This window comes from Alternaria triticimaculans (genome assembly GCF_023758025.1).
Source record: "Alternaria triticimaculans strain BMP 0046 chromosome Unknown scaffold_2, whole genome shotgun sequence".
NCBI lineage: Eukaryota > Fungi > Ascomycota > Dothideomycetes > Pleosporales > Pleosporaceae > Alternaria > Alternaria triticimaculans.
The window spans coordinates 411,255-425,111 of NW_026055959.1; the positions used below are offsets into that span (position 1 = coordinate 411,255).

The 13,857-nt window shown below is 54.6% G+C and overlaps 5 protein-coding genes across 5 annotated transcripts; 1 reads left to right on the forward strand and 4 right to left on the reverse strand.

Moving 5' to 3' along the window:
• Positions 1 to 592: 592 nt before the first annotated feature.
• On the reverse strand, positions 593 to 1,228 carry J4E78_001825 (uncharacterized protein; the record flags this gene model as incomplete). Its single annotated transcript, XM_049362478.1, has 2 exons — positions 593 to 1,117; positions 1,175 to 1,228. 2 exons carry the CDS (start codon positions 1,226 to 1,228, stop codon positions 593 to 595), a joined length of 579 nt encoding a protein of 192 aa, XP_049225070.1.
• Positions 1,229 to 2,425: 1,197 nt separating this feature from the next.
• J4E78_001826 (uncharacterized protein) lies at positions 2,426 to 2,980 on the forward strand (the record flags this gene model as incomplete). Its single annotated transcript, XM_049362479.1, has 1 exon — positions 2,426 to 2,980. The coding sequence occupies one exon, from the start codon at positions 2,426 to 2,428 to the stop codon at positions 2,978 to 2,980; it is 555 nt and encodes a 184-aa protein (XP_049225071.1).
• A 631-nt stretch (positions 2,981 to 3,611) lies between these two features.
• On the reverse strand, positions 3,612 to 4,308 carry J4E78_001827 (uncharacterized protein; the record flags this gene model as incomplete). The annotated part of the gene is made up of 4 exons (XM_049362480.1): positions 3,612 to 3,640; positions 3,699 to 3,935; positions 4,024 to 4,184; positions 4,304 to 4,308. 4 exons carry the CDS (start codon positions 4,306 to 4,308, stop codon positions 3,612 to 3,614), a joined length of 432 nt encoding a protein of 143 aa, XP_049225072.1.
• A 678-nt stretch (positions 4,309 to 4,986) lies between these two features.
• On the reverse strand, positions 4,987 to 7,315 carry J4E78_001828 (uncharacterized protein; the record flags this gene model as incomplete). The annotated part of the gene is made up of 3 exons (XM_049362481.1): positions 4,987 to 5,174; positions 5,230 to 7,104; positions 7,165 to 7,315. The coding sequence occupies 3 exons, from the start codon at positions 7,313 to 7,315 to the stop codon at positions 4,987 to 4,989; spliced, it is 2,214 nt and encodes a 737-aa protein (XP_049225073.1).
• Positions 7,316 to 8,609: 1,294 nt separating this feature from the next.
• On the reverse strand, positions 8,610 to 13,348 carry J4E78_001829 (uncharacterized protein; the record flags this gene model as incomplete). The annotated part of the gene is made up of 9 exons (XM_049362482.1): positions 8,610 to 9,020; positions 9,099 to 10,162; positions 10,976 to 11,518; positions 11,566 to 11,678; positions 11,724 to 11,988; positions 12,036 to 12,108; positions 12,158 to 12,955; positions 13,005 to 13,233; positions 13,344 to 13,348. 9 exons carry the CDS (start codon positions 13,346 to 13,348, stop codon positions 8,610 to 8,612), a joined length of 3,501 nt encoding a protein of 1,166 aa, XP_049225074.1.
• Positions 13,349 to 13,857: the final 509 nt, after the last annotated feature.

Here is a 13,857-nt window from a genome sequence, read left to right on the forward strand (position 1 = left end):
GGAGCGAAGTGATCTGGGGCGACTGCTGAAGGTTTATTTCTTGAAGACACGAGGAACGAGGAGAATGTTACCAGTGGTAGCGTGATATACACGACGGTAGAAGGCGCGGTGTTGGGGCGGCAATCCAGGCTGCAGGCTGCAGCGCCAAGATTTCCTGCATAACGGAAGCAAACGCGACTGCGCCGCAGGCAAAGGTACAGATGTTGACGCGAATCCCGGTATGCTTGTTACCGTGCAGAATAGGCCATTTTGCATTGTGCGTTCGAAGGCTATGCAGGGTTTCTCGACAACGAGGAAGCGTCGAAAGTACAATGGCGCTCAAGCGAGCGGACGGGAAGAGACGGGAGGAGATGACTGCGTGACGACAAATCCAGGATTTATCAGTGTTGGATTTATGAAGGGCACTCATTTATTGCAAGCACACTGTTCTGAACTGCAAGCGTCTGCATATGCGCCATCCATCATCTGCAAGTATGAGGCAAGGCTTGAGTCCAATGTGGACGCCATTGCTTGCAGTAGCTGCGATGCATATAGTCTCCGAGTATAGCATGACGGTCCAAGAAGAAACCACCTAGACAGCGCGTTGGCCATCTTATGCAGTCCCTGCGGTTTGTTCGTCGCGGGCCATCTCCTCTGCCAGCCATTCGGCCTCTTTCTGCATCTCGTCGTCGCTCCTGGGCTTGCGGCTATCATTGTCCACAGCAGGAAAGCGACTCTTTCTCTCTTCTTCAGCGAGACCTGCCCCGGCTGCCCTCTCCTTGTTGGCTAGCTGCTTACTGAGGTCTGCGTCCTCGCTCTCCATCATGGTGTATATAGCGTCTGTGCCGCCCTTCTCTTCTAGGTCGTCCTTCTTGCGAGGAATGATGTGTGCATGAACGTGAGGCACGCTCTGGCCTGCATCGACGCCATCCTGTATGGCGATGTTGAGAGACGAGGCACTGAAGACTCGCTCCACCATGCGGGATACGCGTTGTACAGTCAGGAAGAGGTCTTGCACTTCGGCAGCGGATAGATCGTTGAAACGTGGCACGACCCGACGCGGCGAAACCAAGACATGGCCGGGCAGTAGTGGCTTGAGGTTGACTATGGCAAAGGACAGGCGTGTTAGGTGGAAGACCTACATGGAGTTAGCTTCAGCTGCGACTACGGCAGCAGCTGCACAGGCGCAACGCACCTGGTTGGTGACGACAAAGGAGCCAAACTTGACGACCTCGTTGGTGAGCGGCATCCTCCCCGTGTGTCGCCTCAGATGGCGTCTAAGCGTCGTCGCAAGCACTGAGGCGCCAAGCAGTCTCAACTCAGCGCCAGCGGGCGACGGCGCACGGAACATTCCTCGTGCGCTTCCATGCACCATGCACGCCATACCTCTTCACCCCACCACCGCCGTAGCGCCCACGCTACACCGGAATCTCGAGGCGAGGCGACCAAAGGGCCCTGTTCTCGGCCCAATCTCATATCGTGTCACATGCTGAGTTGCAGGCGGCGCAATCCGCGTCGAACTGATGCGACGCGTGCTGAGGTGCTACACATCGATTCGCACACCCAGACGCACGTCCAGCACCGTGGGGACGCCGACGCCGCATCGTGGGGTTGGCCGCTGTCCGCGCAATCTGCAATGACGCCGCCGACGCCCTCTGCCCTTACTCCTCCTCCGCCGCCCACCTATAGCACTATAAATCTCACATCCTCTGCCTGGAGCCCATGCCCACCTGCACTGCTTGCTCTTATCAATTCCCGTTACTACTGTGGAGCGCCTAGTGGACCCTTTTCACTCAGACCTTTCTGCTAGCACCCTCTGACTCCAAGCTTAGCTTACTTGGACCGCCTACTCCACCAACAGGACACGCCAAGAGGGTCTCATAACTGAGCTTGGCTGGAGCATAGGGTTTCGAGCCCGGCCCGGCTTTCAAACAAATTACCCTCCAGCGCAAACACGCCTCCGCCTCCGCCTCACCCGCTTCTGCCTTTGCACAGACAAGCTACTATTGATTGACTTGGCACTCTGCACTGGCGGCGATCCTACATTGTGCACGACGAGACAGGAAGGATCCCCACAGTCCCACCACGTACGCTTGTTTCTCAAGCGTAGGAACCAGCATCAGGGTTCGTCGTCGACCTTCCTTCGCTCCAGCTATAAGAGGGTCGGACCTCCGATTTTCTGCCCGTCTCAACTCCAATCGGACATAGCATATTCCACCACGTTCCACTTCGATTACATAGCGCGACTACCACATACGCCAGCCCGCGTTCTCGCTGTATCCATCCAACCACGGTTCCGTTGATCGGTACCGCGCATCATTTCTAGGCGACTATATAAAGGGTCTCGGCATCGCTTCTTGCTCACAAGCATAAATTCCCCGACACGCCTGTTCCAGGACCATCCACTACACCTTCCTCTCACACATCCACCCACACAACCTCCACGATGGATATCGCCACCACTTCACGCGCCTACTTCGCCATGCCTTCTCCCACTCCTGAGGAGAAGATCTCCCTCCAGGCCAGCAACACAGTCTACACATACCACTGCCTGTGCAATCATCTGCTACTCGCAACCACCACACCACTGCCCTCCTTACCCAAACGCCAACACACGCGCGATGCCGCACACATCATGCCTCTGCCTCCAGCGCCCACTTCCGGTCGCAACAAGAACGCGGCTTCGCAAGACCACTACGGCCTCCTCCTGTCCACCCGACAAGATCGCCAAGCTGAAATCATAACCAGCGACGAGGGCTTCGAGAAGCGTTATCTGCAGCGCTGCGGACGGTGCAATCTGGTTGTGGGCTACCAGCTAGACTGGCAACAGTTCTCCGTTGATCGGTCCGGCAGGCGCGAAGACTACGTCTTCCTTCTCCCGGGTGGCTTCGTCAAGACGAGCGACATGATCATGGGGAAGACGGCTACCGCACCCGCATCTGCATCCGCAGTGGGCGGCGCAGGGATGGGCACTGTCAATGTCACTCAGGTCAAGGCATAGAGCGGATCCGTCAGCCGTTGAGTCCTGGGGCTCCCCACCTTCCGCTACTTTTTCCCCCTGGGGATTATGCACAGTGCTTCTCAACAGAATTTATGGAATCACGATTACGATTACCCTGACGAATCTGGATCTCGGCGTTTATTGATTTCGGTTGCTTTTTCCATGTCGCTCGGAGTTCGGCCGCGTGGATCAGCGGGACGTTTTATTTCCTCACCCTTCTCACATCTAGATACCCCCCATTGGTGAACGCGCAAGGCTTCTCATGCTACAGGAGGAAAGAAGCCTACATGTCTATAAGCACACAGCGTCCCTTATGGATCCAAAAACAGAGTTGCTTTCCCTGTTTACAACAGCTTCTCACTTGCACATGCGTGACTTGCATTACTCGACTTATTATCATATTGTCTGTGCATCTTGATTCGCTGCTCGCAGCTATCTGACTCCCATGCCCTGCAGCCCTACTGTGCAGATATCAAAGAAGTGTATATATATCATGTTAAGACAGTTCCAACGCCGACGTAATCCGCATGCAAAAAACCGTGACCCGTTTCAGACATGCTCGCATAAAATCCTAATGGAAGGGAAGAAGATGGTGCCGAAGAAACGAAACAAGGACGGCAGGAACCGTAGCCTAGTTCTCCGCAATCGTCTTGACGAACTCTGTAGCAAGGAGTTAGCCAATGTCACTCTCAGTGTATGTGGACACGTAGAGACTCACCCCTGTAGTCCACCTCGTTATTGCTAGCATCGATGGTGCTCTTGAACAGCTCATCGACCTCCTCCTCGCTCATCTTCTCGCCCAAGTTGGTCAGAATGTACTTGATCTGACCCTTGCCGACGAAGCCACTCCTATCCTTGTCGAATACCTGGAAGCCACGGATGTACTCTTCGATGTCAAAAGGTTCGCGGAAGCCGCCGGGGCGGTTGAGGATCTTGGAGAAGGTGTCGAAGTCGACTGCGCACAAGTGGTTAGCCCTGGAGTCCAGGTGCAGCGGGGGTGAGACGCCTGTGGAAGGCGAATCATGGCATGTGGAGATACGTACAGTCTGCACCAACACCACGCTCGAGGTCGGCAATCTCAGCCAGTGTAGGGTTTTGGCCACATGCGCGGAGAAGGTCGCCCAGTGCGCCGCGGTCGACACGGCCGTTGCCGCGCTTGTCGAAGAGCTGGAAAGCTTCGCGGTAGTTTGTGGAGGCCTGGTTACTGTTATCCATTGCTCTTCGATTCGTGTGTTGTCAAGTTGCTAGTAGCGGGGTTGTTGTTGTGGTTTGAAGCGTGCGGTTGGTGTGTTGCTGCTGCCGGAGTGAAGGGGCTCTGTTGACACCATGTGTGACAAGGTGAAGCACGCGCGTTGTGCTGTTGCGGCCACTCGCCGCTGCCATTTTCCGTTCGCCAGGGCAGGGACGACCTGGCCGCGGCCAACCAACGATAGCGTGGAAGCCACGAGTGATGCGGGGTCCGAGTTTCGGGGGGAAGGAACATCTTTTACATACCATTGTGTATATAGGTGTATGTGCGAGTTATTTGGTGACAAGAAGGATATCTAGCAAGTCCAAAAACGGTGGTATAGGCGGTGTGAGGGTTCAATCTGGTGTTGAAGGGGCTGTTTGATGTAGCCTGAGCGGGGGCCGCAGGGTGCGTCGAGCGCAAAATACTGCCCGCTGCCAAGGGCGAAGCGTCGTCGTCTGAGCAACGAGCGGTGTACTAGGTATATCGATTGATGTCAATGTTAGGCACAACAACAGAGTATAAGGTTTGGAGGATGACGAAAGTCCATCAGCAGAACTCTCTTTACTTGGATTTGGCACTACCTGTATCCGGCCACACCTGCGATGAGCAAGAACACATCTACATTGACATTGGCAACACAGGTCATGCAGGCACTTTACCATCCTCATGCAACATGTTCGCACGACGAACAGCAACACTATTCGCAGTTCACGGGAGAAGACAATTGCTTGTTGCATATCCTATCTTTTCACATAGTCAAATCTATCGAATACCTCTAAAACTTCTCCATCAAGTTCTTCCTCACAGTCCACATGCGTGCCCTCTTTCCGTAGATGTACATGGGAATGCTGAACAACATGCATCCTAACTGAATGCCGCCAATTGCCAAAAATGTATCCTTGCTACCACTCGATTCAAGCCAATGCGGGAAGAAGAGGGAAAAGATGAAGCCGTGTAGAACGTCTGTTAAGTTGCGTTAGCGTGTGTATTCTCAAAACGGTGTTGAGGAACGACTTACTCTTCGAGAAATTGAGCGTGACAAGTGCCTCGCCTGCGTACATGCGGTAACTGTCCACGACGAAAGTAATCGATGTCGTACTAGCCAACGAGCAACCGAAACTGATGACGCCAAAAAAGACGGTAGGGACAATCCAATTGTCCTTCTCTTCTGCACTCCAGCCGAAGCCCATAAGTCCAATAACAGTGCTAATCGCGATTGGCAACGCCATAAGAAGACGGAATTCCGGCTCGTATACACCATCGTTCTTGCGCGCCATGTAGCGTACTACAAGGTCGGAAACTCGACCTGCCACTGCCGTACCAAGAACGCCACCTATGAAAGGCGAGATGTAGACTAGACCCACTTGAAGCGGGGTGAAGTTATACGAGGTATCGCGGTAGATGTGGGCAACCGACTCAGAAAGCACAATCAGCCAACCAACAGCGAGAGCGTAGACAAGCGACGACCAAAGGACTGCGGGATAGGCGAACAGAATGAAGGGGCGGACCGCGACGCGAAGCCATTTGTCCTTGACAAGACGTCCGTTCCACGGTCTGAGCGACTGCCGGTACGACTTTGGTGGGGCATCACGATAGTAGTCGGTGTAGTGGATGCTCAGCTGCTCCGAGATGTGATCCGCTGCAGCAGGATCCGACGGCGGGTGTCCGCTGTCCGCTCGAATATCCTGCTTCTCGGGGTCGGACCCCAGATTTGCCGGGAGCTGGCCAAAGTAGTCGTGTCTTGGGTCCTCGCCCGGGGTAGAATGAATACTCATCGGGGAGCGAGGAGTTGGCGGAACACTTGCATGGCGTACAGTCTCGTCAGCCATATCTTCGTGTCCAGTCTTTTCATCGGGATCCGGCTCTGCAAATCCAACATGGGCGTTCTTGTGGCGTTTGGCAGGCTGCTCGTGAGGTCCCGCCAGAGGCGATGCTGGCAAGGGCGTCGCTGGCATTGACGATACGTGCTGCGCTTGTCCGTCTGTGGCCTTCTTATGATGAAGATTTGGCAGGTGGAAATGTCCATGGTGTTTTCCTGGACTCTTACTGCGGGCGCGAGTGTGTCGCTTGGCTGGTTTGGGTGCTCGGTCCCAGAATGTTTCGGGCACGAAGAAGAAGATGAGGAAGAAGCAGAAGCCGACCACAATGGCGGTAATCCAGAACACCCATCGCCATCCGAGCGTTTGCACGATAACGGCGCTGACCAAGGGAATCAGGTTCTTGCCGCCGAGCAAAAGTAGTGTGTAGATACCCAGGCGATATGCTCTTTCGTGGAGGAAGAAAATCTCGGCGATGGTAGCACTGGGCAAACACTCGACCGGAGAGACGGCAAAGCCTTGGACGATACGGGCCACCACCAGAGAGGCGTAGTTCGGTGACACGGCGCACCATATCGAGGAAATGGTGAACAGTATGATTGCGCCCAGGTAGACGGGTCGCTTGCCAAACAAGATGGCAGTAGGCGATGCAACGACGCTGCCGAGACCAAGTCCCAACATGTACAGGCCTGTAGTCAAGGCCACCTGGGGAATCGTCACGTCGTATGTATCAGCCACGTCGTTGAAGCCAGCAGCCAACAGCGGCGTCATGCCTCCTCCGACCATACAGTAGAAGCCGAGCGATATGAGAGCAAGGTCGCGTCGCACCTGAGCCCAGTTGAGCGGGTCATTTGCTGAATCCTCGGGCTGAGGGTCCAGAATGAAGCGGCCGTCCTTTGTACGCTTTTTCTCGGGCCGCCGCGAACGGGACGACTGGCGGGAGCCATGCGAAGCAGTCCGCAGGGGCTGGGGGCGCTGTGTGGTGGGTAGCGACGAGGCGGATGTGCGTGCGTGGGCGTGTTGCAGTCCTAGCGGCTCGTTGCGGTTGTGCGTCTTGGACAGAAGGATAACGGAGCCTGTGAAGAGGGTATTAATTGTTTGTTCGCGTATCGATCATAGTGCAGGAGCGTCCTTACCAGGCACTTCGTCCGTCTGTGGGTCGCTCAGGATCCCCAGATTCCACTTGGGCCGTGGGGTATCCTTCTCTTGTGTGGTGGATGTGGCAGTCGAACTCTCAGCACCCGCCTCCGCTGGTTGCGGCTTCCGCCAGGGAGTGAAGTTGACCATGCCGTCTGCCCTTGGAAAGGATACTCACAAACAGAGCAAGAGGGGTGTTGGAGAGGCAGCGAGGTCTATATCACACGCCGCAGCCTGTAATCGATACCAAGCCTCTGATGACTAGTCTGTTCAGCGCAAGACTCACGAGGACCCTCTCTCCACACCAACACCCTGAGTCTCCACGACGCTGCAGATGCACGATAAGGACAGGTGACGGGATGTGGAGTCTCCATATCCGCGTTGGGGAGGCAGCACAAACATGTGCTTACTACGAACAATGCGCGTGCTCAGGAAGGAGGGTTATCGCTGGCCCGCGGTCGTGCATATCGCGGCTACCAATGCTAGCGTCGCGGCCATGACGTACAGCCAAGGTCCATGTGACTTGGGACGCTTCCCGCAGCCTGCGTTATTGGCTGCCTTGACCTTCACCGCCAACATCGTTAGACGTGCTCAGACGTGCTCAGACATGCTCCAGACATGGTTCTCGTTGCAACACCTCAGCCACAGCCAAACTGCACGCGATACTTGCCGCCTCCGCCGTTTCCGCCACGCTACTTTTAGGAAACGCGTGGTTGCAACATGTGCTTCGTTAGCCTCTGCAGCCTTTGTCTAGGAAATGAAATCTGACCGCAAACGTTGCCGCCCGACAATCGCATTGAAAACTAGCAATATTGGCGAACACGAGGCGATCACGTTTGTGTGCCAGCGAGCAGCATGTCGGCCGGCCATACCGCGGCTCCGCAGGTTTCGGCCAAATGAACCGGGTCGATCAAAAATGCCTGACTGCTCACCACCACGGCATCTCGATATTTCCATCCACTGGTACGATGATGACGATTCGTGGCCTGACACGTACAGATGCCCAACGTCCGATATAAGCACCGCATCGCACATCGCAGTATTATCGGACAAGGAGACGCGTCGATCACGACTATCTTGACATGTTTTGGAATCAAGATCGAAAAACTATCCTTTGATCGTTCTTCTGATCTCTCCGGCCCAGCAATGGAGTCTCAAAGACAAGAGCACATCGACCGCTTCCGGCGGCTCTCAGATTAGGATACTAAGGGTCTACAGTGACTTGTTGTCGACGACACCCACTTGTGTATAGGTTTCAGGTTTCGCTCAAAGGCGTACTCTAGCTCTGTGCATGTCCCCGCAGAAAAGTCCATCACAAACGCTGGGCGCCAAATATTTACCAGCTTTCGCCTGGGAGCTTCGATAAAGATTGTCATGTTCAGATCAATGGAATGATGGTAACTTCAAAGCATGGCAGAATATGTCATGTTGCAAGCATTTACGCCTACATGCTATCCTCTCTCCACCTACTCCTAACCTTCTGCCAGCCCTCCATCTCTCCCTTTCCACCCCTCTTTTCAAGGCCCAGTCCGCGTTCAACCCATTCTTGACTCCCCATCTCACTTAATCTCGACAACGCTCTCGCGAATGCAAACCTTTCTTCATCGCCAGAGAAGATACTGCTGTTCTTCAACATATCCATGTTCATACCAAGGTCGTCCATGAGATTGCGCATTACGTCCGAGATGGCTTCGTGGTCGTCCGCTTGCGCAGACTTGGCAGGCGGCTTTGATGAAGAAGAGGCTGTGGTAGGAAGTTTCCCAGCCTTTTGTGTAGCGGTTACCGCGTCGTTGAGTTCGGCTTGGTCAAGGAAGAGGGACGTTAGTGGAACGGCTGTAGTCATTACTAGCTTGGCCTAGGTTCACGTTAGCATGGTATACTCCAATCACAAGCCTTTTGCTATAGGGTCTTGTGCTACCAGCATCTCGCTTACCCTTGATTCGTACACGGCATCTATAAAGGTGATGAATCTCCGCGCCAAGTCTCTTGACCTGTGGTTCATTCCAGGCACCCCTGTAATGATAAACGCCTCATATTGTCTCGTGAGTTCGAGGTAATCGGCTGCTCCCGTAGCGCGTCCGATGATGTCGTCAAAACTAAAAACGGCGCACTTCCCACTGGCCTTCGGCACGCGGACTTCTCTTCCCCATACTTCATGGATTGCGGGGTGTGGGGGGTCGTTTTCGAAATCGCCGAGGAAGCGGAACCATCTCTCTACATGTGTTTGTGCAGATGCATCTAGAGGATGGTGGTATACACCGCTTGGTGGCCGTGGAATCTTCCTGTAATCCGTCGAAGAATCCAGGTTCAGGACTGTAAGCCTCGTTTTGAGAAGGTTTATGCAGGGCACAAAACTCTCCCTTTGTATTCCGTTCTTGTAGAGGTCGTTCGGGTGTCTGTTACTCGTCGTGACAATGACGGTTCCGTGGGCCATCAGGCTCTCGATCAATCGCCTCAGGATCATAGCATCAGCAACGTCCGTACACTGGAACTCGTCGAAGCAGAGGACGGAGGAGCGCTCCGCTATACCCGCTGCTACAAAGGGTATACTGTCAATATCATTCCCATGCTGCATCTTCATCTTGTGCAAATCCTTGTGTACGCTCTGCATAAACGCGTGGAAATGTATCCTTGTCTTCCTCTTGATGTTCGGTGGCAGAGTGTCATAAAACAGATCCATCATCATTGTCTTCCCACTGCCCACATCGCCAAACATGTACATGCCCTTTGGCAGCGAATCGGGTATAGGTGGTAGGGCCGAGCCCGCGGGATTGGACGATGTCAGGAAGGAGAAGAACGACTTCTTGGGCGGCTGTAGGGACTCGATGGTAGGTTGTTGAACGGGCGGTTGCGTGTAGGATTTCAGCATGTCGTGGAGATCTTGCAGGTTCTTGATGATGTTGCGTTGGTGCTCGTCGTCTCGCAGTCGTCCGGACTCAACACGCGCATCGTACTCGGCCATGGGCCCATGGGTCTGCTCAGACTGGTCCGGTGCATCTAGCAAGGTCAGCACTCGGTCCATGCAGCCGCTCTACTAATGGCCGAACGTACACTCTTGCGCAACCTGTGCGTATCCTCTGCGGCCCACTGGCGCAAACGAAACTCTGTTCGGAGCATGCGCCAGCTTATTCGTGCGTGCCAGAACAAGCCCTCGCGCATTGCTCGTCGCTCTCGAATTCCTTGCGCAGTCCGTACATAGCGCTCTTCTGCTGTCGACAGCCAAATTCTGTCCGGCCGCGATGCTCCTCGGCGCCGGGCCAGCGCACCGCGAAAGGGTCCTCAACCCTCTCAGGGCCTCGGATGATGTCATTTTCGACATCTGGCGCACAGCCTAAAAGCTCGCGACGATGACAGTAAGGAAAGAAACAAGTGGGATCTATGGCATTGCGGAGAAGAAAGCTCAGCAAAAACGCCAGGCGACGGAGCTGAGCAGGGCTGTGGAGCGTCGAGCATGTGCGCGACCCACGACGGGTTGTTTAGGGTGGCGCGGGGAGTTTCTTCGCTGCACCCTCGGCTTCTGGCTTCCGGTATGGCTGAAGCTGCAGGGGTTTCGGCAACACTTTAGTAGCCGATATGGAGGGAGCGAAAGTGCATCGAAGGTACTCGCACGTGTCTATACGCAGATACTCTTTCACACTCATCATCATCATTAACATTACTACCGTCTGCATCATCATCATGACTCCTCTTCCGCAGCTACGCTCTCGTATCTCCCTCCCTCACCTCCTCCGCCCCGCTGATACCTCATCTTTGGCACCTCATACAGCCTCGTGTAATCTACGCGCTCACCACCAAGCCTCGCATAACCACTTTCCTTCGTGCCAAACATGGGACTGGCATCACACCAGAAATCCTTGCAATTCGTAACGATGCCGCGTGAAAAGGGATTCCCTCTTCTTTGCCGCCGTATTTGCTCTCCTTGACTTCCGTGAAGAGCAATGGTAAGGAATGTGTCGATTCCCAGGAGACGCTTCCACTGGTCCCAGATGGAGGCTTTGGGTTGAGGACGCCGAGGGATGTCGCCCGTATCTTGGCCAGAGCCAAACCCGTTCGTTGGTGCGCTGCCGGCACCGCCAGATACATCTTGACTGGTGTCGCCGGTCGTAACAAAGGAGTTCAGTGCGTCTGCGGGTGTAGCGCCATGGAGATGACCGCGCATGCTCTCGTAGGTTGTGAGGTTCCGCGCAATCTGAAGCAGCTGGACACAGAGAAGCATGGTCACCCAAGTCAACTGGAAAGCTGCCCATATTGAGAGCACAATCGTGAAAGGATCTTTGTTGAGGACTTTGCAAAGTTCCGGTGAGATGATGGCGCATTTGGGGTAATCCGTGGGTGCGTCACGTATCTCCAAGTCTGCGCCAGTTAGCTTCATAGTGCAAACTCAGGGTGTGATGACCTACAAGCAAGTGCCAGCCTGATGAACATGACAATACCGAGCTCCAAAGACAGTACGTATAGAACAAAATGCCTGTGATTGTTGTTCGCCACACAATTGTTAACCCACGGACAATGACTGTCATAGTTAGTGCCACACTCACTGCCTACGTGGAACACTTACTGATCACTCTTCGCGACGCAACGCTCGCAGCGCTTGCAATGCTTACTGCGCAACGGTTTCCGCACCATACAATTCACACAGAAATGGTGTTCATCGAACTGTCGTAGCTCCATGAGCTCATCAATAACCGCTTTGGATGCACTTCTGCTCGCCGACTTGGGCACGAAGCCGGGATCAGTGGTCATAGTGAAGAAGTAAAAATAGGCCGTAGTTGCGTAAAACGCCGCAAATAGGAAGTTAAGAAGAAAGTTCGTTCGTATCGTCCCTCGTTTGTGTTAGCGAGATATCTGTGTGTAAGATAAGATGGCTTACATGGTAATACAGTCGTTGCCCACCGTGCACCGACCCAGAAAAGCGTGCCAGCGAAGATACCGGCTAGGAAAGGCTGGAAGCTCGTCAGCGACTAGGCGCATGTGTTTGAGCACTCGACTCACAGTATGATGTATGCTTCGCATGTTCGAGGGACCCCAGCGCAACAACCTTTGCGCTCCCCATTGCATAACGTACGCAACAATCACGGCCAATGGTATACCAAGAAACGCTGGCAGATGGCTGACAAGAGAAAGCGCAACGAACAGAATGGCAAAGGGCCAGAAGAAGATGAATCGGCTCAGGAACCACCTCGTGTCTTTGACTCCCGGGATGGGGAACTGCCGCGCGTTTCCATTCTTGTCGAAGCCAGCTTCCATGAGAGCGCGACGCCATTGCCGGGTGGTATTCATCTCCTGCGCCGTGACCTCTGGCGTCTTGCCGTCGTTGTTCTTAGCGAACCGGTCCGCTCCGTACTCGAGCAGCTTCTGTATCGATCCCTGACTGCCCTTGACAAGCGCCCAATGCAATGCCGTGAAGCCTTGGTCGTCCGTCGCATATACGTTGGCACCCCATCGGAGAAACAGGTCTACGCAAGACGGATAGCCCTTGTATGCCGCCCACATGAGCGGGGTGTGACTCTGCGGATCTGCGATATCCACGGGTATGTCTTGGTGTAGTAGCAGGACAATCTGGTACACATTGCCATCGAGGGTTGCGCTGTGCAGGAGATTGAAGCCCTGGTCGTCGGTGAGGAGCGGATCGGCGCCGTGGTCGAGGAGGAGATTGACGATGTAGTAATTGCAGCGCTTTGCGGCCCAGAGCACGGGTGTCGCGACAGCATCGCCGCCCTTTGCGTTGATGGGCGCGCCGGCCTGGATGAGGAAGTGGCAGAGCGCGTAGTGGTTGTTGATAGCCGCCCACTACTCATAGTCAGCCCCGAAACATGCTCCAATGCTCTGTGATACCCACATGTAGCGGCGTTATGCCCTGCTCGTCCTTGTATGTCGCATCGAACTTGCCGCCGTCGAAGAGTTTCTGTATAGCCGCAATCTCACCCAGTCGCGCCAGCTGCATGATGTCCTCCTCTACCGGGAGGCTGGGCTTATTGTCCGCCATGACCTCGAGTTCGTGGTCGCCTGGAGAGGTTGCATTGCTGTCTGACTGCGTGTTGGCAGCCATCTCGGGGGTCCGCGTGATGCTGTATGGTTGCGGAGCTTACGACACCTCCGGATCGTGGTAGGGCGGCTTCAGAGGCGCAGTAGCGATTCAAGATGGTTCGGGAGTCTGGAGGGGCTCTTCGGGTGTCACCGCATGCTGAATAATGGCGAATATGAAAGCCAAATGAGGTTTGCGAGGCTTTGCAGGCGCGGAACATGCGGCGTCTGCGATTTCCCAAATGCGACCAATGCGCTCATCCCACATCCCTGCCGACTAACGCAAATCGTGGCGGTGCCACGCAAGCCTCATGCCTGGACCCGGAATCCGGCTTCAGCAGCGACATTCATTTTTTGAATGCCCGCAATCAGTTGAGCTTGCCTGATAGGGTGCTGTGACATGAAGAGGTATATAACGCTTGACCCATGCTATACACTCGATTTGCTTCTGGCAGGTCGTGGTTTACACAAAAAGATCTCGTCGCGACATCGCATCAGTAAGCAGCACAGAGCAGCGTTGAAGACCGTCAAGCACCGTCAAGGACAGTCAAGTTGCCGCAATCCACGCTTGGTCTGGAAGTTTCCTCTTTGGGAACATCCGCAATTGGGCAGCTAGACCTGCAAACGGTCGTACGTTCACCTTCACCTCCATACTTGCACGAGTGATC